Raw genomic sequence first — 25,258 nt, forward strand, 5'->3', positions numbered from 1 at the left:
GGTTTCACCATGTTGGTCAGGCTGGTCTTGAACTCCTGACCTTGTGATCTGCCCGCCTCTGCCTCCCAAAGTGCTGGGATTATAGGCATGAGCCACCACGCCCAGCCTTTTTTTGTATTTTTATTAGAGGCGGGTTTTCACCATGTGGTCCAGGCTGATCTCAAACTCCTGACCTCAAGTGATCCCCCTGCCTCGGCCTCCCAAAGTGCTGGGATTGCAGGTGTGAGCCACCATGCCCAGCCTTTTTTTGTTTGTTTTTGTTTTTGTTTTTTAAGATGCGGTCTTGGCTGGGGCACTGGCTCATGCTTGTAATCTCAGCACTTTGGGAGGCCGAGGAGGAGGGCGGATCACCTGAGGTCAGAAGTTTGAGACCGGCCTGAACAATATGGTGAAACCTCGTCTGTACTAAAAAAAATACAAAATTAGCCAAGCGTGGTGGCGCATGCCTGTAATCCCAGCTACTCGGGAGGCTGAGGCAGGATAATCGTTTGAACCCAAGAGGCAGAGGTTGCAGTGAGCCAGGATCTCGACGTTGCACTCCAGCCTGGGCAACAAGAGTGAAACTGTCTCAAAAGAAGAAAAAAGGTGGGGGTCTTGCTTTGTCACCCAGGCTGGCATACAGTGGCACAGTCAGGGCTCACTGCAACCTTGACCTCCCAAAAAGTGCTAGGATTACAGGCGTGAGCCACCCTGCCTGGCCTGAACTACCATCTTTTACTGTCTTCCTCACCATCCCCGGCTAAAGCAGGTTCCTAGTGGGCAGGAACTCCTCCCTTAACCTCTCTGGGCTTGTTTCCTCACCTTTAGAATGGGTGTTATCAGAGTCCCTGCATCTCAGAGTGTTGCTAAGGTGACTGAATGAGTTCATTAATGTAAGGCACTTCAACAGTGCCCAAGGTGCTCAATAAATAGATCTAACTACAGTAGTGTTCTCCACTGGTTCCCTGTGCCCTGATGCTGGGCAAAGGAATAGTGCAGACAGGCAGGAGGAGGCAGAGAGGGACAGAGATGGGGTGGGAGTAGGGGAACGTCAGGGAAGGAGACCCCAGGCAGGCGCCCAATGACACAGAGATCCGCAGTCCTCTCTCCATCTTTAATGGGGCCCCAGGTGGGCTTGGGGCACGGGTGTCCTTAAATACAGCCCCCAAGGGCAAGGCAGCGGGGGCGGGGCGGGGCGGAGCCGGGCCTGCCGGGGTGGGGCGGGGCGGGACGGGGCCTCAGCTGCATTTGCAGGAGCGCACGATCATGTTGGACAGCTGCTCCACCTTGGGCTTGCGGCCCACGTAGTACACGATGGGCAGCGGCTCCAGCGCCTGCGGCACACAGCACGGCGCCGCCGAGGCGCCCGGGTTATGCTGGTTGTACAGGGCCAGGACCTGCGGGCGGCGGGCGGGGTCAGGGCTCAGGGCTAGTGGAGGGAGGAAGATGGCCCTCCACTGCCCCATCTCCCACCCCCTACCGCGCCAGCCTCTCCCCGCATCCCTGTCCCCCTCTTCCCATCTCCAATTCGGTCTCTCTTCTCTTCTAACATCCTATCTTATTCTGTCTCTCCCCATCTGTCTGATTTTCTTTTTGTGTTGAGACTGGGTCTCGCTCTGCCACCCAGGCTGGAGTATAGGGGCGCGATCAAGGCTTGCTACAGCCTCAACCTCCTGAGCTTAAGTCATCCTCCCGTCTCAGCCTCCGGAGTAGCTCCAATCACAGGCAAGCGCCACTACTCCTGGCTTTTTTCTTTTCTTTTTTTTTTTTTTTTTTTTTTGGTAGAGATGGGATCTCACTCAGCTGCCCGGGCTGTTTTCGAACTCCTGGGCCCAAGCGATCCTTCTGCTTCAGTGTCCCAGAGTGCAGGTACTACCAGCGTGAGCCGCCGTGCCCGCCTGATTTTCTTTCTCAGTCTCTACCCTTCCTCATCGTCGCCTCTTGCCTTGCTGTATGTCTTTGTCTCTCCTTGCTCTAACTCTGTGTTTGTATCTGCCTCTCTCATTTTGTCTCTCCATTTCTCTCTGCCTTTTTCCTTCCATCTCCCTGTCTTCTCCCCTTTACCCCCACCCCTCTGTTACTTCAGTTCTGTGGGCCTTCATATCTCATCTCCCTCTGCCCCCTGCTCAGAGCCCTTCTCTAGCTTCCTGCCTCTCTCCCCATCTCTTTATCCATTCCCTTTCCCACCCCATCCCTCTTTCTCCCCATCCTGCCAACTCACCTCTCTGACTTGACTTCTCTTTCTCTCTCCTCTTCCTCTGTCCTGGCTCCCCCCAAGCGCACCTCCTAGCCCGGTGGGCCAGACGTACCTTGCTGTACTGCGTGTCCAGGCTCCAAATGTAGGGGCAGGGTCCCAGGCAGAAGTTGGCATGGTAGCCCTTGGGCTCGTGGATCCACTTCCAGCCGAGGTCCTTGCGGAAGTCAATATACAGCTGCCGCACGCAGCAGTTCTTCTCCGTGGAGCTGCAGGCAGGAGAGACGCGTCAGGGGTAGGGAGGGGCTACCACCACAGGAGCGGTGTGCCCCTCCTCCCCAGGTGTGTGTCACCCTAAGTTGCCCCCCCAGCCCTATCTCCATCTGGGTCTCCCTTGCACCCCATGTTAATAACAACACAAATAGTCATGATAATCACTAACACAGATTAAGCACTTCCTCCAGTCAAGCACTGTGCTAAGAGCGATGTAATAATCTCATGCAATGCTTAAGACAAGCCTGTAAGAAGCCAGATGACCATCCCCCGGGGGGCTAAATAAATCATGGCATGCCCACACCCTGGAACATACAAAATAACACGGCTCCATGTAAACTGATCTGCTCTGTTTGTGCAACAAATGTTTATTGAGCTACTACTGTGTGCTGGGCTGGGATCTACTGGGGGCTGAGGACAAATGAAATAGATAGAAATAGGCTAGGCATGGTGGCTCAGGCCTTTAATCCCAGCACTTTGGGAGGATGAGGTGGGAGGATCGCTGGAGTCCAGGAGTTCGAGGTTGCAGTGAACTGGGATCACACCACTGCATGCCAGTCTGGACAACAAAGAGCAACACCCTGTCTCTAAAAAATTGTTTTTCAATTTTTTAAAAAGAGACAGAAATCTCTGCCCTCCAGGGTCATGCTATAAATTGTCATGTCACTCCTCTGCTCTGAACCTGGCTCCACCTCACGGCAAATGCCCAAGTCCTCACCGTGAGCCACAAGGTGCTATCAAATCTGGCTGATCTCAACTCCCTCTCTCACGCCTACTCCACTCCAGCCACACTGGCATCCTGTCTGTTCCTCAGACAGTCTTATCTCAGGGCTCCTGCATCTGCTGTTCCCTCTCCATCTTGCTAGTCCCACAGATACCCACTCCAGCTTGTTCCTTCACTTCTTTTTTTTTTCTTTTTTTTTTTTTTCGAGACAGAATCTCACTCTGTCTCCCAGGCTGGAGTGCAGTGGCACGATCTCAGCTCACTGCAACTCCGCCTCCCAGGTTCAAGCGATTCTCCTGCCTCAGCCTCCCGAGTAGCTGGGATTACAGGCGTGTGCCACCACACCTGGCTAATTTTTTGTGTGTTTTTAGTAGAGACAGGGTTTCACCATGTTGGCCAGGCTGGTCTCGAACTCCTGACCTCGTGATCCGCCCACCTCGGCCTCCCAAAGTGCTGGGATTACAGACCTGAGCCACCGCATCCGGCCCATTTATTCTTTTTAATTTGTTGTTCTTTTTAGAGACATGGTCTCACTATGTTGCTCAGGCTGGTGTCGAACTCGGGCTCACGCGATCTGCACGCCTTGGCCTCCCAAAGTGTTGGGATTACTGGCATGAGCCACCGCACCTGGCCCCTTCACTTCATTTAAACCTTAGCTCAAATATCCTTCACTCAAGGACCCTTAACTCCTAAAGCGGTGCCTGGAATGCAGTAGGTACTCAGTAAATATCAGTTACATGACTGAACATCACCTCCTCGGAGATACCATTCTGAGCCATCCTTTCCAAAATATCCAAGTGACTGTTAGTTCCATTTAGTGCAATATGGTATTGCAGTTATGTAAGAAAATATAAAAATGCATGCATTTGAAATGGGGCAAAATCTTAATCACCGATGACGCTGGATGAGAGTTTACAGGCGTTCATTATCTTCATTGCTTTTGTATACATTTGAAATTTTCCGGCCGGGCGCGGTGGCTCAAGGCCGGGCGCGGTGGCTCAAGCCTGTAATCCCAGCACTTTGGGAGGCCGAGGCGGGTGGATCACGAGGTCAGGAGATCGAGACTATCCTGGCTAACATGGTGAAACCCCGTCTCTACTAAAAATACAAAAAACTAGCCGGGCGTGGTGGCGGGCACCTGTAGTCCCAGCTACTTGGGAGGCTGAGGCGGGAGAATGGCGTGAACCCGGGAGGCGGAGCTTGCAGTGAGCCGAGATCACGCCACTGCACTCCAGCCTGGGAGACACAGCGAGACTCCGTCTCAAAAAAAAAAAAAAAAAAAAAAAAAAAGAAATTTTCCATAATAAAGCAATTTAAATCAGAATAGGAAAAATAATAGTTCCCAATATCTATTACTCTCTGTCTGCCTTCTTCTGATTTGTTTTACTTCTTAGAACTGTCAAAGAGGCTGGGCGCAGTGGCTCACGCCTATAATCCCAGCACTTTGGGAGGCCAAGGCGGGTGGATCACCTGAGGTCAGGAGATTGAGAACAACATGGCGAAACCCCGTCTCTACTAAAAATACAAAAATTAGCTGGGCGTGGCAGTGCTTGTCTGTAATCCCAGCTACTCAGGAAGCTGAGGCACAAGAATCGCCTGATCCCAAGAAGCAGAATTTGCAGTGAGCCAAGATCACACCACTGCACTCCACCCAGGGCAACAGGGTGAGACTCTGTCTCAAAAACAAAAGAAAAAAAGAAAAGAAAAGAGAAAATGAAAGAAAAAGTTGACAGTGCTTTTTTTTTTTTTGTGAGACAGAGTCTCGCTCAGTCACCCACGTTGGAGTGCAGTGGCACCATATTGGCTCACTGCAACCTCCACTCATAGATTAGTGGGGCCAGCCAGGTGCGGTGGCTCACACCTGTCATCCTGGCACTTTGGGAGGCTAGGGCAGGCGGACTTGAGGACCCTGTCTCTACTAAAAATTCAAAAATTAGCTGGACGTGGTGGCGGGCACCTGTAATCCCAGCTACTCGGGAGGCTGAGGTAGCAGAATTGCTTGAACCCAACTTCAAGTGGCATCGGATAACCTGGAGGCAAGATAAAGCCTTTCCAAGAGCCACAGAAGCCTGAGAAGGAAGTCAAGAAACTGAGATCCCTGTGAACTCAGCCTGTACCACCCAGTTTGGTTGGACCTCAGTTTCCTCATCTGTTCAGAGGTAGGTGCTACCAGATCAAATACAGTGTTAACCTGAGGGCCAAGGGACCATCATGGGCAGGCTTGAGGAGGGTCCTGAGTGCCTGAGATCATATGCACATGCGTGTATGTGTGCATGTATTTCTGGGGAAAAGGTTCCTGGTTTTCACTTTCTCACAGGAGGTTCTGAACTCACGAAAGGGGAAGAACTAGTGTCCAGAATCATCTTTTTTTTTTTTTTTTTTTGAGATGGAGTTTCACTTCTGTTGCCCAGGCTGGAGTGCAATGGTGTGATCTTGGCTCACTGCAACCTCCACCTCCCGGGTTCAAGCAATTCTCCTGCCTCAGCCTCTCAAGTACCTGGGATTACAGGCATGCGCCACCATGCCCAGCTAATTTTTTGTATTTTTAGTAGAGGCTGGGTTTCATCATGTTGGCCAGGCTGGTCTCGAACTCTTGACTTCAGGTGATCCACCCACCTCGGCCTCCCAAAGTGCTGGGATTACAGGTATAAGCCACTGCGCCCGGCTCAGAATCATCTTTAATGCCTAGTTCAACCCTAGCTGGCGTTCTGAGGTCCTAGGATTTGAACAGTCTGTGATACTGTTATCCAAGTCAGCAGCTCTCCACATGGGCTCCCAGGACCAGCGGCAGCATCACCTGGGAACTGTGGGAAATGCAGATTCTCAGGCGGCACCCCAGGCCACTGAAATCAGAAACTGTGTGTGGGACTGGGAACAACAGTCTGTGTTGAACAAGCCCTCTAGGTGATCCTCCGACTTATTTTCTCAGGACGCATTCGGGGCCTACCCTGCACTGGGCCTTGGGATACGCACAGCCCTTGCCCTTGCCAAGCCTCTTCCGTCCAGTCGCACTGGACCTAGGCCGGGTGCAGTGACTCATGCCTGTAATCTCAGCACTTTGGGAGGCCAAGACCGGTGAATCGCTTGAGCCCAAGGAGTTTAAGACCAGCCTGGGGAGCATAATGAGCCCTGTCTCTACAAAACTTTTTTAAAATAAAAGTCCCAATAGAGACTGTTGAGTAAAAGATCTACTTAGGGCCCCAGGGGAGGCCCAGAGGCCTCACATTCACCTTGGATGTTGGAGAAAGGGGTTAGGAAGGAGGTAGTGTTCGAGCTGCCTTAAGAACAAATTTTCCTTTGAAAGTTTTTTTTTTTTTTTTTTTTTGAGATGGAGTCTTGGTCTGTTGCCCAGGCTGGAGTGCAGTGGTGCAATCTTGGCTCACTGCAACCTCCACATCCCAAGTTCAAGCAATTCTCCTGGCTCAGCCTCCCGAGTAGCTGGGATTACAGGCACGCACCACCATGCCCAGCTACTTTTTTTGTATTTTTAGTAGAGACCGGGTTTCACCATGTTGGCCAGGCTGGTCTCGAACTCCTGACCTCATGTGATCCACCCGCCTCGGCCTTCCAAAGTGTTGGGATTACAGGTGTAAGCTACCACACCAGGCTGGAAAGTTTCAAATGCACACAAAAGCAGCTTCAACAAAAAATATCAACTCATGGCCAATTTCCATTGCATCTCTACCCCTATCCACTATCTCTTTTTTTTTTTTTTTTTTTTTTTGAGACAGGATCTCACTCTGTCACCCAGGCTGGAGTGCAGTGGTGCAATCACAGCTCACTGTAGCCTCCACCTCCTGGGGTTCAAGCCAACCTCCCACATCAGCCTCCTGGGTAGCTGGGACTACAGGTACACACCACCAGGCCCATCATATAGAGAGATATATATATTGTTTTGGGGAGATGGGGTTTCACCATGTTGCCCAGGCTGGTCTCCAACTCTTAGGCTCAAATAATCCTCCTGCCTTGGCCTCCCAAAGTGGTGGGATTATAGCTGTGAGCCGCTGCACCCAGCCGACATTGGTTTATCTCAAAGCACATGCAATCCACCAATGTTGCTTCATCCATAAATATTTCAAATGTATCTCTAATTAAGACTACTTTAAAACACAGTCACAATACCATGTAAGAAAATTAACAATTCATTGATATCATCAAATGTCTAGACAGAGTTCATGTTTACCCAACTGTCTCATAAATATCTATTTCTTTAAAAGCCTGTGTAAATAAAGATTCAAGTAAGGTCTACACATTGCAATTGGTTAATATCTCTTTTAGGAATTTTTTTTTTTTTTTTTTTTTGAGATGGAGTCTCACTCTGTCACCCAGGATGGAGTGAAGTGGTGCAATCTCAGCTCACTGCAACCTCTGATTCCCAGGTTCAAGTGATTCTCCTGCCTTAGTCTCCCAAGTAGCTGAGACTACAGGTGCCTGCCACCATACCTGGCTACTTTTTGTATTTTTATTTTATTTATTTATTTTTTTTGTTTGTTTGTTTTTGTTTTTGTTTTTTGAGACGGAGTCTCGCTCTGTCGCCCAGGCTGGAGTGCAGTGGCGCGATCTCAGCTCACTGCAAGCTCCGCCTCCTGGGTTTACGCCATTCTCCTGCCTCAGCCTCCTGAGTAGCTGGGACTACAGGCGCCCGCCACCGCGCCCGGCTAATTTTTTGTATTTTTAGTAGAGACGGGGTTTCACCGTGGTCTCGATCTCCTGACCTTGTGATCCGCCCGCCTCGGCCTCCCAAAGTGCTGGGATTACAGGCGTGAGCCACCGCGCCCAGCCTATTTTATTTATTTATTTATTGAGATGGAGCCTCACTCTTGTTGCCCAGGTGGGAGTGCAGGGCCTTGATCTCAGCTCACCTCAACCTCTGCCTCCTGTGTTCAAGCGATTTTCCTGCCTCAGCCTTCCTAGTAGCTGGAATTACAGGTCCCCGCCACCACGCCCAGCTCATTTTTGTATTTTTAGTAGAGACGAGGTTTCACCACATTGGCCAGACTGGTCTTGAACTCCTGACCTCAGGTGATCTATCCACTTCGGCCTCCCAAAGTGCTGGGATTACAGGTGTGAGCCACCACACCCAGCCTAATTTTTGTATATTTAGTACAGACAGGGTTTCACCATGTTGGCCAGGCTGGTCTCCAACTCCTGACTTCAAGTGATCCACCTGCCTCAGCCTCCCAAAGTGCTGCGATTACGGCCATGAGTCACCATGCCTGGCCTCTCTTAGAACTTTTTTCAAAATCTACAGAATCATCTCTCTCTCTCTTTCTATATATATTCAGGGTCAACTATATATAGACTGACCCTTGGACATCATGGGTCCAATTACACAATTCACCACTGACAGGTGAATTATTCTTCCACCTCTGCCACCCGTGAGATAGCAAGACCAACACCTCTTCTTCCTCGTCCTCAGCCTACTCAACGTGAAAACCTTTATAAGCCACTTCCACTCAATATATGGAAAATATACTTCCTCCTCCTCATGATTTTCTTAAGAACATTTTCTTTCCTCTCTTATTTTATTTAAAAAATACAGGCATAGGCCGGGAGCAGTGGCTCAAGCCTATAATGCCAGAACTTTGGGAGGCCAAGGCTAATGAATCACCTGGGGAGTTGGAGACCAGCCTGGCCAACATGGTGAAACCCTGTCTCTACTAAAAATACAAAAATTACCTGGGTGTGGTGGCATGCGCCTGAAATCCCAGCTACTTGGGAGACTGAGGCAGGAGAATTGCTTGAACCTGGAAGGCGGAGGTTGCAGTGAGCTGAGATCACTTCACTACACTCCAACCTGAGCAACACAGCTAGGCTCTGTCTCAAAAAAAAAAAAAAAAAAAAAAAAAAAAACAAAAAAAAAAAACAGAATACGGCCAGGCACGGTGGCTCACTCTGCAATCCCAGCACTTTGGGAGGCCGAGGAGGGTAGATCATTTGAGGTCAGGAGTTCCAGAGCAGCCTGGCCAACATGGTGAAACCTCACCTCTACTAAAAATACAAAAGTTAGCCAGGCATGGTGGCAGGTGCCTGTAATCCCAGCTACTCAGGAGACTGAGGCAGGAGAATTGAACCCCTGGGAGGTGGAGATTACAGTGAGCCGAGATTGTGCCATGACACTCCGGCCTGAGTGACAGCAGCAAAACTCCGTCTCAAAAAAAAAAAAAAAGGATATAGGACATAATACATAAAATATGCAAAATATGTATTATTCAGCTGGGCGCAGTGGTTCATGCCTGTAATCCTAGCACTTTGGGAGGCTGAGGCAGGCGGATTGCCTGGGCTCAGGAGTTCGAGAACAGCCTGGGCAACACGGTGAAAACCTGTCTCTACTAAAATACAAAAAATTAGCCGGGCATGGCGGTGGTCACCTGTGGTCCCAGCTACTCAGGAGGCTGAAGCAAGAGAATCACTTAAACCCGGGAAGCAGAAGTTGCAGTGAGCCAAGGTGGCGCCACTGCACTCCAGCCTGAATGACAGAGTGAGACTCCATCTCCAAAAATTTTTTTAAAAAGTATTAATCAACTGTTTATGTTATGGATAAAGCAGAATTCCGGTCCACACTAGGCTATTAGTAGTTAAGTTTTTGAGGAGTCGAAAGTTGAATTTTGGCCAGGCGCGGTGGCTCACGCCTGTAATCCCAGCACTTTGGGAGGCCGAGGCGGGCGGATCACAAGGTCAGGAGATCGAGACCATCCTGCCTAACACAGTGAAACCCCGTCTCTACTAAAAATACAAAAAATTAGCTGGCCATGGTGGTGCGCGCCTGTAGTCCCAGCTACTTGGAGGCTGAGGCAGGAGAATGGCGTGAACCCAGGAGGCAGAGCTTGCAGTGAGCCAAGATCGTGCCACTGCACTCCAGCCTGGGAGACAAAGCGAGACTCCGTCTCAAAAAAAAAAAAAAGGTGAATTTTGGCTGCATGGGGGGGTCAGCACTCCAAACCCCTATTGTTCCAGGGTCACTGTGTGTGTGTGTGTGTGTGTGTGTGTGTGCGCACTTTCCCCTTATTTGCATTGTATTTGATGAAGAAACTGGGTCAGGTTTCTCGCAGTCTGAGTTTTGCTGACCATTTCCTCTGTTCTTGTCTTTCTAGGAAACTGTTAGCATCTACAGTCCTGATCAGATTCAGGTTTGATTTTGATTTTGTGTGTGTGTGTGTGAGACAGGGTCCTGCTCTGTCCTGAAGTGTAGTGGCGTGATCCTGGCTCACTGCAATCACAGCCTCCTGGGCTCAAGCACTCCTGCCTCAGCCTCCCAAGTAGCTAGGACTACAGGCACACACCACCCAGCCCAGCTAGTTTTTTGTATTTCTTGTAGAGAGACGGGGTTTACCATGTTGCACAGGCTGGTCTTGAACTCCTAAGCTCAAGCAATCTGCCTGCCTTGCCCTCCCAAAGTGCTGGGCTTACAGGCATGAGCCACTGCACCCGGCCTTCAGTTTTGATTTTTCGGCAAGACTTCCCAGGCGACGTTGGGTTCCTCCCTACAGAGGCTCACATGGCTGGCTGTCTCCCTTTGTAATGTCAGCTGCTGTTGGCACTCAAGACCTCAATTTGTGGCAGGGTGCAGTGGTTCATGCCTGTAATCGCAGCACTTTGGGAGGCCGAGGTGGGCGGATCACGAGGTCAGGAGTTCGAGACAGCCTGACCAACATGGTGAAACCCAGTCTCTACTGAAAAATAACAGAAATTAGCCGGCTGTGGTGGCACGTGTCTGTAATCCCAGCTACTCAGGAGGCTGAGGCAGGAGAATCGCTTGAACCTGGGAGGCAGAGGTTGCAGTGAGCCAAGATCACACCACTGCACTCCAGCCTGGGCAACAGAGCGAGACTCCGTCTCAAAAAAGACCTCAATTTGTTCATTCACAGGGTTGCTGGGCTGATGGCGGTAAGATCTGGTGGTGAAGGAGCCTGGAAGCAGGGCTGATTTTCTGGCAGGGAAACAGCAGGTAACAAAGCCCAGAGACACCACCAAAATATTTTAAGCAGGGGAGGAATAAAGTCAGATGATCACTCTAAATTTACAACATACTAACTCTCCATTTCAACTTTCTAGGAATCCAACATTTCAGCTTTCTTTTTTTTTTTTTTTTGAGACGGAGTCTCGCTCTGTCGCCCAGGCTGGAGTGCAGTGGCCGGATCTCAGCTCACTGCAAGCTCCGCCTCCCGGGTTCACGCCATTCTCCTGCCTCAGCCTCCCGAGTAGCTGGGACTACAGGCGCCCGCCACCTCGCCCGGCTAGTTTTTTGTACTTTTTAGTAGAGACAGGGTTTCACCGTGTTAGCTAGGATGGTCTTGATCTCCTGACCTCGTGATCCACCCGTCTCGGCCTCCCAAAGTGCTGGGATTACAGGCTTGAGCCACCGCGCCCGACCACATTTCAGCTTTCTTAGATTGCAGTATTAGCATTCCAGCATCTTATGATTCTAACATTCTGACAGCATCTTCAACTCTCTAGGATTCATACTTTTCAACCTTTGAGGATCTTGGCATTCCTGAATTCCAGTATGCCAATATTGCATCCCAACATTCCAAAGTTCCGAGCCATCACTCAAGAGGTTCAAGCTGCCACTTTCTTTTTTTTTTTTTTGAGATAGAGTCTCGCACTGTTGCCCAGGCTGGAGTGCAGTGGTGTGATCTCAGTTCACTGCAACCTCCGCCCCCCAGGTTCCAGGGATTCTCCTGCCCCACCCTGGGTACCTGCAGAGCTACTCAGCTGGGATTACAGGTGCTCACCACCACACCCGGCTAATTTTTGTATTTTTAATAGAGATGAGGTTTCACCATGTTGACCAGGTTGGTCTTGAACTCCTGACCTCAGGTGATGCACCCACCTCAGCCTCCCAAAGTGCTGGGATTATAGGCGTGAGCCACCGCGCCCAGCCTGCTGCCACTTTCTATTAATAAAATCCCGGCATACTAATATTCTAACATTCCAACATTGAGTTCCAGCATGCTGGGATACCAATATTCTGCTTTCTCCAATTCCAACATTTGTGGATGTGAATGTTTCAAAACAGAATTCTACCGCTGTGAGCCCAATATTCCAGGACTCCAACCCGCCAACACCGGTATCCACAATCGGCCAGCGGTGCAGAATTCCACATGGGCCATCTTCCCATTCCGAATTCCCAAATTCTAGGATCCCAATATTTCAGCTTCCCTTGAGTCCGACATTCTCCATTTCCGTAATTAACACCAAATTCTAGCATTCTAGAACCTCAACCTGCCAACAGTTTAGGGATTCACGATGGTGACCTTCCAACTTTGAATTCCAACAATCTCAGGGTTCAACTTTCTAACATTCTGTGATTCCAACACTCCAAAAAGAATGCAAGGCTGGGCATGGTGGCTCACACCTGTAATCCCAGCACTTCGGGAGGCTGAGGCAGGTGGATCACAAGGTCAGGAGATCAAGACCATCCTGGCTAACACGGTGAAACCCTGTCTCTACTAAAGATACAAAAAATTAGCTGGGCATGGTGGCACATGCCTGTAGTCCTAGCTACTCGGGAGGCTGAGACAGAAGAATCGCTTGAACCCGGGAGGCAAAGGTTGCAGTGAGCCAAGATTGCACCACTGTACTCCAGCCCAGGTGACAGAGCAAGACTCTGTCTCAAATGAAAAAAAAAAAAAAAAAAAAGCAACCTGATCCCAACCTTACAAGACTCCCAGTTCTTTTTTTTTTGGGTGGGGCTTTTTGTTTTTTGTAGCTGGGATTATAGGCGCCCACCTCCACACCTGGCTAATTTTTGGATTTTTAGTAGAGACGGGTTTCACCATGTTGGCCAGGCTGGTCTCCAACTCCCGACCTCAGGTGATCCACCTGCCTCGGCCTCCCAAAGTGCTGGGATTACAGGCGTGAGCCACCGCACCCAGCACAAGACTCTCGGTTCTTACACCCAGACCTCATCCCCTGAGCCCTCCAAGCTAAAGGAGACAGACGCCCAGTCCAAGCACGGCACCAGCCAGGTGTCCAACCTGGAGCACCTGGTCAGCAGATGGCAGTCATGCCCCCAGCCTGGAAGGTCTCCATTCAAGGATACAAGGCTCACCTGAAGCAGTAGTTGGTGTCCAGGGCTCGGCGGTGCCGGGAGCTTTGCAGATGTTGGGCCCTCTCCAGCGGGGTGGCCATGAGAAGCAGGAAAGGCCGGTTCATGCCATGAATGGTGGCCAGGTCACCTCGGCGGCCGGTAGTGAACCCTGCTTTGGTGTGGGAGTCAGGGGATAGAGGACATACACACACACTCTCAGAGGGATAGATAAGTGGGGCGTGGGGCAGATGGGGACACACACATGCACACACGTCACAGCTGGGCACGGCCAGGGAAGCAAGCCTCACCGTTGATGTCCACTTGCAGTGTGTTATCTTTGCTGTCACAGGAGCAGTGGGCGCTAAGGCGAAAGCCCTCAATTTCCCCTGTAGGAGTGGGGAGAGGGAAGCCAGTCTGAGCGTGCAGCTTACCCAGCCCCTGGAGGAAGAGGAAGGAAGGAGCAAAGCCCAGGGGGTTCCTTCCTGCCTCCCTCACCCACCCCACTCTGCCCACTCGCTGCAGCTCTTTTTTTTTTTGAGACAAGGTCTTACAGCCTCAACCTCCCAGGCCAAAGCAATCCTCCCATCTCAGCCTCCCGAGTAGCTGGGACCACAGGCGCGTGTTATCATGCATGGCTAATTTTTTTTTTTTTTTTTAGATGGAGTCTGGCTGTGTTGCCCAGGCTGGAGTGCAGTGGCATGATATCAGCTCACTGCAACCTCTGCCTCCCAGGTTCAAGCGATTCTCCTGCCTCAGCCTCCCAAGTAGCTGGAATAACAAGCGTGCACCACCACGCCCGGCTAATTTTTTGTATTTTTAGTAGAGATGGGGTTTCACCATGTTGGCCAGGCTGGTCTTGAACTCCTGACCTCAGGTGATCCACTGGCCTCAGCCTCCAAAAGTGCTGGGATTACAGGCGTGAGCCACTGCACCTAGCATACACGGCTACTTTTTAAATTTTCTGTAGAGACAGAGGTCTCGCTATGTTGCTCAGGCTGGGCTCAAGCAATCCTCCCGCCTTGGCCTTCCAAAGTGCCAGGATTACAGACATGAGCCACTGCACCCGGCCAGCATCAATCTCTTGAATGAATGAGTGAATGATATTTTCTAAGCTCCCACGATGTGCCGAAGCCTATGCTGTGTGCTTGGGACTCAGCATTGACCAAGACAGATGAAATCCTTCTAGGCCTTTATCGAACAGCCCAGGACACTCCTCTCGGTGCCCACCTGCCCCCTAATCCCTATTTTTTGTTTCTCATTTCTTTTTTTTCATTTTTTTTGAGACGGGAGTTTTGCTCCTGTTGCCTAGGCTGGAGCACAATGGCGCGATCTTGGCTCACTGCAATCTCCGCCTCCTGGGTTCAAGCAATTCTCCTGCCTCAGCCTCCCAAGTAGCTGGGATTACAGGCACTCACCACCACGCCCAGCTAATGTATTTTTAGTAGAGACAGGATTTCTCCATGTTGGTCAGGCTGGTCTTGAACTCCCGACCTCAGGTGATCCACTCACCTTGGCCTCTCAAAGTGCTGGGATTACAGGCGTGAGCCACTGTGCTTGGCCCACTAATCCTTATTTTTTCTTTCTTTTTTTTTTTTTGAGACTGAGTCTTGCTCTGTTGCCCAGGCTGGAGTGCAGTGGTGCGATCTTGGCTCACTGCAAGCTCCGCCTCCCGGGTTCACACCATTCTGCCTCAGCCTCCCAAGTAGCTGGGACTACAGGCGCCCACCACCATGCCCGGTTAACTTTTTCTTTTTTTGGATTTTTAGTAGAGACAGAGCTTCACCTTGTCAGCCAAGATGATTTCGATATCCTGACCTTGTGATCCACCCTCCTTGGCCTCCCAAAGTGCTGGGATTACAGGCGTGAGTCACCGTGCCCCCAATCCCTATTTTTTCATGTGGCCAAACTACTATTTATCCTGTGAGTCTCCACATAATCACGCTCACCCAGCAAGCCCTCCTAGACTCCCCAGATGGGTCTGGGAGCCTTCTCTGGGCTCCCAACAGCGCTTAGGGCATCCCCCATCCTGCATGCCTCTCTGTCCCAGCCTTGTCCTCTCTGCCCGTGCCTCCCCGTCCCATCCTCAATCATTCTAGGTCATTCCTGCCTGGTGGGGCAAGATCTCTTCGGTGTCCAGAAGTGACTGTGGGCCCCATGAGGGCAGAACTGAGGGCTGTCTTGGTTACCACTATGTCCCCCACACCACCCAGCACAGGGCCAGACACACAGCAGGAACCTGTGGGCAATGATTGAATAAAAGCATAAATGAGAGGGAGGTGAGGGAGAGAGATATGGGCACCATGGCCCCTGCCAGGAACTGGACAGAGACAGTCATCTCTGGGACAGATCAAATGAGTTAGGCTCCCTGGCCTCTGGGCCTTTGCACAGACTGTTCCCCTTGCCTGGAACACTTGTTTTTCTTTTTTTTTTGAGATGGGATCTCACTCTTTCGTGTAGGCTGGATTGCAGTACTGTGATTATGGCTCACTGCAGCCTCGACCTCCCAGGCGCAGGTGATTCTCCCACCTCAGTCTCCCAAGCAGCTGGGACTATAGGCGCGCACCAGCATGCATGGCTAATTTTTGTATTTTTTTGTAGACACCGGGTTTTGCCATGTTACCCAGGCTGCTCTCAAACTCCTGAACTCCAGCGATCCATCCTCCTTAGTCTTCCAAAGTGCTGGGATTATAGGTGTAAGCCACCGTGCCCAGCCCCAGAATACTCTTACACCTCTCCTTTTCCTGACCATTCTACTCATCCCTTCAACATCAGCTATGGTGCCCCTCCTCCAGGAAGCCCTCCCTGATTCTGGGCTGGGTCAGGTACCTTCTTTGGGCTCCCCATCCCGGTCCCACCCACTCTGGGTCATCACTGCCTTACAGATCTGTTCCCCAGCTACCCACCCAATGAACTATATGAGCTCTATGAGGGCAAGGATGGGGCTGATTTGGTCATTGCTCTGTCCTTAGCATCACCCATCACAGGGCAGGGCAGAGAGGTGCTCAGGAAACAGATTAGCCAATCACTCGGGTTTCCAGGCCACAGAGGGGAGCCAGGTCTCAGTACTTTCACACCAGTATGGGGCGGAGAGGGATCCTAGGTAAAGTGACCCCAAGACAACACAATGGGGTGCACCCCACTGAGAAACAGGGGTGGGACACACAAGTGATCCTCACCTCCACGGCTCAACCACTGCCGCACAACTCCGGTGACATCAAAAGACAACCACTCCGGCGAGTCGCTGGGCGCCAGCAGCCGGTTGCTGAGGTATCGCCAGGAATTGTTGCTGTATTTCTAGAGGATGATGAAGTTGGGAGAGAGACAGTGGGTATATGCTGCCACGCCCCCTCATATACTAACTCAACCCTTCACCCCATCTGCTTCCAGAAAGTTCCCACGCACTACCTTCTCAGACAGCCACGCTGTGTGGTCCTGTGGCACCCATCCTCCCCCACAGCACCCGTGAGAGGAAGGGTGGAGAAAACGCCCAGGCTGCGGTCAAGACACCTTCACACAGCTCAGTCGAACGTGTTTTCTTGCCTTCTCCGGCCTGTTTCCTCATTGGTGAAATGCTAAGCCCCACTCAGCGTGGACAGCCCACAATGCTAAAATTCCGCTGCTAACATTCTGGGCCGGGCACAGTGGCTCACGCCTGTAATTCCAGCACTTTGGGAGCCCAAGGCGGTGGATCACTTGAGGTCAGGAGTTCGAGACCAGCCTGGCCAACATGGTGAAACCTCATCTCTACTAAAAATACAAAAATTAGCCAGGCATGGTGGCGTGCGCCTGTAGTCCCCACTATTTGGGAGGCTGAGGCAGGAGAATTGCTTGAGCCCGGAAGATAGAGATTGCAGTGAGCCAAGATCCCGCCACTGCACTCCAGCCTGGGTGGCAGGATGAGACTTCGTCTCAAAATAATATTAATAAATAAATAAATAAATAACAAATACAATAAAATTCTGCTGCAAACATTCTGGGGTTTGCTGAGCATGCAGTTCTGCAAATGTGACACCCTGAATTCTAAGTCAGTAACTTAGAAGTCATTTTGTGATTCAAATGTTTGATAATATCCCAAGATTTCCACATTTAATGAGCCTGAGAAGCTTTAGAAGACTAATGTTCTGTAAACCCAAGCGTCTGCCAAGCCGCACCTAGATGCTGGAGGCACCCAACATCTGTGTAGTATAATTTTCTGGGCTGGGCACAGTGGCTCACGCCTGTAATCCCAGCACTTTGGGAGGCCGAGGCAGGCAGATCACCCGAGGTCAGAAGTTCGAGACCACCCTGACCAATATGGAGAAACCCTGTCTCTACTAAAAATACAGAATTAGCTGGGCGTGGTGGCGCACGCCTGTCATCCTAGCTACTCGGGAGGCTGAGGCAGGAGAATCGCTTGAACCCGGGAGGCAGAGGTTGCAGTGAGCTGAGATCGTGCCATTGCACTCCAGCCTGGGCAACAGCAGCAAAACTCCACCACAAAAAAAAAAAAGAATTTTCTGGGGCTGGATAGACCACTCCAGGGCCTGCAGAATAAAGCTGAATTCCCCAGACTCCAAGAGGCCAAGCTAACATAGGACAAAGTTCTCTCACTATGAAAGTCTGAAATCTACCATCGTATGAGTTTAACATTCCCTCTGATGTGGATTCTAGCTCATAGAAACTGCTAGAGCCTCCAGCCCTTCCAGATGCCCCAGTCCTCTTGGAAGCTCCCTATCTTCTAGAGCAGTGCTGTCCTAAAGAACTTTCTGGAAATGTTCTTTTTCTGCAACATCCAAAATAGTAGCTGCTAACCACATGTGACTATAGAGCACTAGAAATACAACCAGTGAGAATGAGGATTTGTTTTTCATTTTTATTTTTTGAGACAGAGTCTCGCTCTGTTGCCCAGGCTGGAATGCATGGTATGATCTCCGCTCACTGCAGTCTCCACCTCCCAGGGTCAAGCGATTCTCCCGTCTCAGCCTCCGGAGTAGCTGGGATTACAGGTGCCCGCCACCACACCTGGCTAATTTTTGTATTTTTAGTAGAGATGGAGTTTCGCCATGTTGGCCAGGCTGGTCTTGAACTCTTGACCTCAAGTGATCCAACCACTTGGCCTCCCAAAGTGCTGGGATTACAGGCATGAGCCACCACACCTGGCCTATATATATATTTTTTGAGACAGGGTCTCGCTCCATCACCCAGGCTGGAGTGCAGTGGTGCAATCACAGTTCACTATAGCCTCGACCTCCTGGGCTCAATCAATCCTCCCACCTCAGACTACTGAGTAGCTGGGACTAGAGGCACACATCACCGTTAACAGGCTAATTTTAGTATTTTTTGTAGAGACCAAGTTTCAAAATGTTTCCCAGACTGGTCTCGGACTCCCGGGCTCAAGCAATCTGCCTGCCACGGCTCCCCAAAGTGCTGGGATTAGAGATGTGAGCCACTATGCCTGGCCCTAAATTTTTAATTTAATTTTAAATACTTTAAATTTTAATAAAATTAAATGTGACTAGCGGCTGTCACATTGGACAGCATGATTCTAGAGTCCCCAACCTTTTCAGAGATCCCAACTTTCAAGAATCCTGTGTCCTTAAAGAGTCCAACTCCTAAGATTCCAGCCTTCTAAGTGTTTAACGTCCTAGGATGCAAAGAGTCTGAATGTTTAAAAGTGCTCTAGATTCCTGGTGCGGAGGCTCACGCCTGTAATCCCAGCACTCTGGGAGCCTCAGGTAGGAGAATCACTTGAGGGCAGGAGTTCGAGACAAGCCTGGCCAACATGATAAAACTTTATCTCTACTAACAATACAAAAATTAGCCCAGTGTGTTGGTGCACGCCTGTAATCCCAGCTACTCAGGTGGCTGAGGCAGGAGAATCACTTGAAGCCAGGAGGCGGAGGCTGCAGTGAGCCGAGATCAAGTCATTATACTCCAGCCTGGGCGACAGAGCAAGACTCCATCTCAAAAAAAAAAAAAAAAAAAAAAAAAGGCAAGGCGCAGTGGCTCACGCCTGTAATCTGAGCACTTTGGGAGACCAAGGCAGGTGGATCACGAGGTCAGGAGTTCAAGACCATCCTGGCCAACATGGTAAAACCCCGTCTCTACTACAAATACAAAAATTAGCTGGGTATGGTGGTGCACGCCTGTAATCCCAGCTACTTGGGAGGCTGAGGCAGGAGAATCACTTGAACCTAGGAGGCGGAGATTGCAGTGAGCTGAGGTCGTACCACTGCACTCCAGCTTGGCAACAGAGCGAGACTCTGTCTCAAAAAAGAAAAAAAAAAAAAAGAGTCCTAGGACTGTATGGTCTGTATTCCTCTATCCTTCAGGGACCATCTAGGTGGACCTTGTAGCCAGCACACCCACAGCCGCCCCGCTGGTCACAGCTCACCCTCTCCAGCCCATGCCCTGACCTTCCTTCTGGCTCATGTCCTCACCTGGTACAGCTCCACATGCTGCTCCACTTTTAACTTGAGCCTCAGCAGACGCAGCTCTGCCCGGGAGAGCAACACAGGTTCAGGTACTGCTTCTCGGAGCTCTGATGTGTTGAAGAACATATATATGCTGTGTGTGCTCTGCTTGAACTTGTCATAGATTTCTAGCAGGGAGAAATGAAGGGAGGTGATCAGGGGTTTGGCAGAGGTGAGGGGAGCTGGTGCTCCCAAGTCTAGGAGTTTTGGAGCTGACAACTCTGGGGTGGAGTCAGTCACTGATACCTTTTATTTATTTATTTATTCTTTATTTTATTTTTTTTTTTGAGATAGAGTCTCGCTCTGTCACCCAGGCTTGGAGTGCAGTGGTGTGATCTCTGCTCATTGCAACCTCTGCCTCTCCGGTTCAAGCAATTCTCCTGCCTCAGCCTCCCAAGCAGTTGGGACTAAAGGCGCATGCCACCACGCCCAGCTAATTTTTGTATTTTTAGTAGAGATGGGATTTCACCATGTTGGCCAAGATGGTCTCGATCTCCTGACCTGGTGATCCACCTGCCTTGGCCTCCCAAAGTGCTGGGATTACAGGCGTGAGCCACCGCGCCCAGCCCTGACTGTGATACTTTTTAGCTGTGTGACCTTGAGGAAGTGGTTTCTCCCCCTGGGGGTTTGTTTCCTCCTCTGTAAAATGGGTCCTAACCACACTCCTTTCTCATGTAGCATCATCTGTCAAGTCGACTAAGGCTGGCACTAAGGGGAACCACTCTGTTTGCTCTGGCCTTCCTTGCCCCAAATGCAAGAGCCCCTAAAATGCAGAGTAAGGATCAAGGGCACAGGCTTTGGACTCAGATAGTGCCTCTGCTCCCTCTCGGCTGTCTGACCATGGGCAGTTAACACCCTCTTTCTGAAGTCAGTTTCCTGTTATTCTTTGAAAACCAGCAATAACATTAAGCTCCCTGCACTCCCACCCAGACTCTGTGTAACCTTGGGCAAATGAATTCCTCTCTGAGCCAGGTGCTCATCTGTAAGGCAAGACAGAGCGACTCTAGAACCCATTCCAGGATTATAGTGGGAAATTAGATGACCCAGGTCAAGCCATGTGGCACCAATTCTGTACACACTGGTCACTCAATCATGTATACATTTAAGAGCACTGGCTGGGCACGGAGGCTCACACCTGTAATCCCAGCACTTTGGGAAGCCGAGGTGGATGGATTACCTGAGGTCGGGAGTTCGAGACCAGCCTGGCCAATATGATGAAGCCCTATTTCTACTAAAAATACAAAAATTAGCCAGGCATGGTGGCGGGCACCTGTAATCCCAGCTACTTGGGAGGTTGAGGCATGAGAATCGCTTGAACCTAAGAGGCAGAGGTTATAGTGTGCCGAGATTGAGTCACTGTACTCCAGCCTGGGTGACAGAGTAAGACTCTGTCTCAAAAAAAAAAGCAACAACAATTAAAAAAAAACCACAAACAGCGCTATTTACCAGATGCTATTTAAAGCACTTTACAAAGATGAAGACATTTAACCTCACAACCTTATACTATTATTATACCCATTTAATAGATGGAGAAACTGAGGCACCAAGATTAAGTAATTTGCCCCAAGGTCACATAGCTGCAGACTGGGATTCAAACTCAAGCTGTCTAGTTCCAGAGACTGTGCTTTTTTTTCCCATCCCCCCACCAAGAGACAGGGTCTCACTCTGTCCCCCAAACTGAAGTGCAGTAGCACAACCATGGCTCACTGCAGGCTGGAACTCCCGGGCTCAAGGGATCCTCCCACCTCAGTCTCCCAATATGTTGAGATCACAGGCATGAGCCACCGCACCCACCCAGCTAGAGACTGTGCTCTTATCCCTTAAGTGATTGTTCTACTTTTTATTATTCGTTTTCCACCCTTAACTCCCTTCCCCAGCTGGTTAGGGAAAGTGAAGTTCATTCTGGGTAGGAACGGCTGTAGTGGGGACAAAAGGAATTAAGGTGTTTTCTTTTCTTTTCTTTTTTGAGACGGAGTCTCTGTCGCCCAGGCTGGAGTGCAGTGGCACAACCTCCGCTTCCCAGGTTCAAGTGATTCTCCTGTCTCAGACTCCCAAGTAGCTGGGATTACAGGCGCCGCCGGTCACCCCACCCAGCTAATCTTTGTATTTTTAGTAGAGACGGGGTTTCCCCATGTTGGCCAGGCTGGTCTGGAACTCCTGACCTCAGGTGATCCACCCGCCTTGGCCTCTCAAAGTGCTGGGATTACAGGCGTGAGCCACGGCGCCCAGCCAAGTTATTTTCTAGTTTAGGAAAAGTTTGGGGTTGAGGATGAGGGAATAGGCCATGAACTCCTGGATCAACTGGGGCAACTGCTTCCAGCCTCCTATAGTGGGGGTGTGAAAAGAGACTGGTGAGAAAGCCAGAGGAAACCGCTTCCTAGGGCGCCCTTAGATCCTCCTCCTCTTCCCCAGTCTCCCTCCCCACCCAGCCCCAATAAGCCCTATTCTTGGCCCGGAGGTTACTCAGCAAACCCCAAAGGAAAGGCAGAGCCTTGGCTGGGGAAGACAGATAGGGAGGAAGAGAAAGAGGAGGGAAAGGAAGGGTTGGAGGGTGCTGCGAGAGGGAGAGGCGGTCAGATGCTAGAGACAGAGAGGACCGTGGAAGAGAAAAATAGAAAGGGAGAGAAAATAGTCGCAGAGACAAAAACCATGCGTGGACAGAGAGACTAACGGAGACGAAAAGAAAGAGGCAGATGGGGACACACGTGCGAGAAGAGACACATGTGCATTTGTTGGGGAGAAGATTGGAGGTGCCAGTGTTAAAGGAGCCTCTACAACGAAGGTGAAGCACGGAAGATAAGGCAAGGCTGAGACTTGGGTGCAGTGTGCGCGTCATTGGGCTGGAGCCGTAAACTGGCGCAAGAATGGGCCGGCGACCGGCAAGCCCACACCGCCCAAAAGTCAGTGAAACCTAAGGGATCTTTCCCAAAGCTCTGAACCACGCAGGACGCCTGGGTCCTCGCATGGATGGACGGGGCCGGCTCAGTGGGAGCCCCGCCCGTAGCTGGGGTGAGGAGGGCGGGAGGCGCCGCAGCCAGGAGGGCGGGGACCAGACCTGCCCCGTCTCGCCCCGGGCTCCGCGCGCGATCCCCGCCCCCGCCGGGGGCATGGGAAGGAAAGGGAAGGGAGGAGAGTGAGGCGGCCGGACGCTGGGGTTTCCCCAGCCACCTCGAGAGGAACTGGGGCTTTGGGGTCCAGACTGCCAGCATTTAGCGCAGCGGGGTCCTCCTGCCCCTTGGTGGAAGCGCAGGCTCCTCCCCCCGCGCGTGGCACCCACGTGGGGCTTTCTCACTCCTCCCAGCTTGGTTTTCTCACCTCGGTCTTGTAGAGTCACTCCCCACCCAGCACTTCCCCTGCGGCTGGACTCCGCTCAGCCCATTCCCCTGCATCCTGCGGCGAGTGGCGGGACGGGCGGGGGGCGCTCAGTGCTCGCGGCGTGGATGGCGCTGGGTATCTCTCCTCCGCCCCGCTCACACCACCTTTCCCACGCTTGTCTCCCCTCTCGGTAAAGCTCTTCCCATGACCCAGGATTCTAGGTCTTCTGGAAGCTCAATTCCTCCTCTGGGCTCCCCACTCTGTCCCACACATCCCCGTGTGAAACACCGAGGACACCTCTGCATCCCGGGCACACTCCTGGGTCTCCGCTCCTCTCCCGCTTGCCTCCTCCTTCCAATAACCTCCCGTCCCTTTCTCCCCACATTTATCACACCCACCTCTGTTTCTCTTTCTACGACTCTCCCCCATCCCCGCATCCCGCGTGTTCCTCGCAGCCTCTGGAAATGGGTCCGCTCTCACTTTTCTCGCACCCCCTAGGGTTGCCTTCATCCAGCTTTTCTGTCCTTGAATCTTTCCACCTCAGGACCCCCAAGCTCTGGGTCAACTTGCCCCAGTGCCTCTCCTTTCCCAAATGCTGAGGTCTTCGCTTCTCCCACACCGGGCTCCCCTCTCCCCCCTCTCCTACCCCACGACCCCCTCCCCAATTCAACGCGTCCTGGAGGAGGGAGCCTTCTACCGTCCCCCTATTGCTTCTATCCCTCTAGGGCACTACCCCCACGACCCCGCATGTTTCTGTCGCCCTCTAGAAGCGGTCCACTTCGCTATCTCCTCCTCTCCAAGACCAGATACCTGGGGGGTAGGGGACTCCGTGCCATCCTCTTTCGGACACCCCCCTCCCACCATCCCACGTTCCCTTTGCCCCGGGGGGTCCTCTTCCTCCAGCCAGTTTCCTCTGCCAGTCACTTCCTACCCGTGGCCCCGGCACTCCGGCGCCCCCTGGGGGCCCCCCTCCCGGCTCCCCTGCCCCTCCGAGCTCACCGTTGTGGGTTTCCACCATTAGCACGCGGGTGACCTCCTTGGCGTAGTAGTCGGCCTCCGGTTCGGGTTCCGGCTCCGCACTCTCCCCGGCCACCCGGTCGCGGGTGCTGTTGTACAGGGCGAGCACGGCCTCGGGCAGCGGGCCGGGCGGCACCTCCCCCTGGCTCGGGGGGCTGGCGAGCCGCAGCTTGGACAGGATCTGGCCGCGGATGGCCTCGATGCGCTTCCGCTTCACCAGCTCCATGTCGATAGTCTTGCAGGTGGATAGTCCCGCGGCCGGCCGGCCAGGCGTCAGCACCAGTAGCCACAGCAGCGGTAGCAGCAGCGGCAGCAGCCGCAGCCCGGAGGGCGGCATGGGGGAGGCGGCGCCCCCCGGCACTGCCGAGAGCGCGAACAGGGCTAGTGTGGTGGGGAGGCCCCGCCCCTGCAGGGGCTGGGGGTCTCCCGGGAAAAGGTAGGAGGGCCTCGAGGGAAAGTTGAGGTCCTCAGGGAGAAGGGCGCAGTGGTGGAGGGGAGGCTTGGACCGGGGGTGTCTCAGTATCCCACGGAAATAACCTAGATGGGCGAGATCTGGTACCAGAAGGTGGGTGGTCTTGAATAGGGGATCTGTGGCAGGTCGGAGAGAGATCCGTCTCCTGGAGGAGAAAAGGTCTAGGATGCGCGGGGGCTCAGGAGACAGGCCGGGGATGAAGGCGGCGTGCAGGGGGTGCGCCCGAGGTCTGAGGAAAAGTATTTGCGGGAGGCCGGGTCGGCGACTCCCGAGGGCTGGTCCGGAATGGGGGCGCCCGAGGGACGCCGTGTAGGGGGCAGGGAGGGAGCAAGCGTCCCCGGTGGCAAAGGGAGGCGGTCTGGGGTCCCCAAGTCCTGCCTCCTCGCGGGGCAGCGTCGCGCCAAGAGGTCCCCGCGCCTCCGGCTCCCAGCGGCAACGGAAAAGTCTCAAAAGTTTTTTTCCTCTTCTCCCGACCAGCTCGTCCCTCCTCCCGCTCCTCCTCCCCCTCCTCCCCGCAGTGGCGGGGGCGGCGGCGGCTCGTCTCAGACTCTGGGGCCTCAGGCTGCTCCTCGGCGACTCCTTCCTCCGCTCCGGGCCGAGGCCGGCCCCACGGGCGGCTCAGAGCCGGGGGGGTGCCCCGGACGGGGCGTCCCCCCTGCCCCCGGCCGGGGCCCTCGCAGTCTGGCTGATCCGCGGAGGGAGGTGGGAGGGAGATGGCCCAGGGCGCGAAGGGCGGCGGCGGCGGGGACCGGCTGGGTCGGTGGGGGGTTTTGAAGCCGCCCCGGCCCCACCCAGGAAG

The 25,258-nt window shown here is 52.4% G+C and overlaps 1 protein-coding gene across 2 annotated transcripts; it reads right to left on the reverse strand.

Annotated features, from left to right (window-relative positions):
• Nucleotides 1–1,079: 1,079 nt before the first annotated feature.
• Nucleotides 1,080–25,194, reverse strand: LOC105495300 (transforming growth factor beta 1). 2 transcript variants are annotated; one of them, XM_071086899.1, is made up of 7 exons: nt 23,970–25,194; nt 19,623–19,783; nt 16,380–16,497; nt 13,512–13,589; nt 13,225–13,375; nt 2,289–2,442; nt 1,080–1,376 (listed from the first exon to the last, which is right to left on the reverse strand). In XM_071086899.1, the coding sequence occupies exons 1-7, from the start codon at nt 24,322–24,324 to the stop codon at nt 1,218–1,220; spliced, it is 1,176 nt and encodes a 391-aa protein (XP_070943000.1). In that variant the 5' UTR covers nt 24,325–25,194; the 3' UTR covers nt 1,080–1,217. The 2 variants fall into 2 exon arrangements, with proteins under 2 accessions (XP_070943000.1, XP_070942999.1); XM_071086898.1 differs by having other exon boundaries at nt 13,225–13,372; nt 23,970–25,047.
• Between the last annotated feature and the right edge of the window lie 64 nt (nt 25,195–25,258).

The sequence above is a fragment of the Macaca nemestrina genome, chromosome 20 (genome assembly GCF_043159975.1).
Source record: "Macaca nemestrina isolate mMacNem1 chromosome 20, mMacNem.hap1, whole genome shotgun sequence".
NCBI classification, from domain to species: Eukaryota; Metazoa; Chordata; class Mammalia; order Primates; family Cercopithecidae; genus Macaca; species Macaca nemestrina.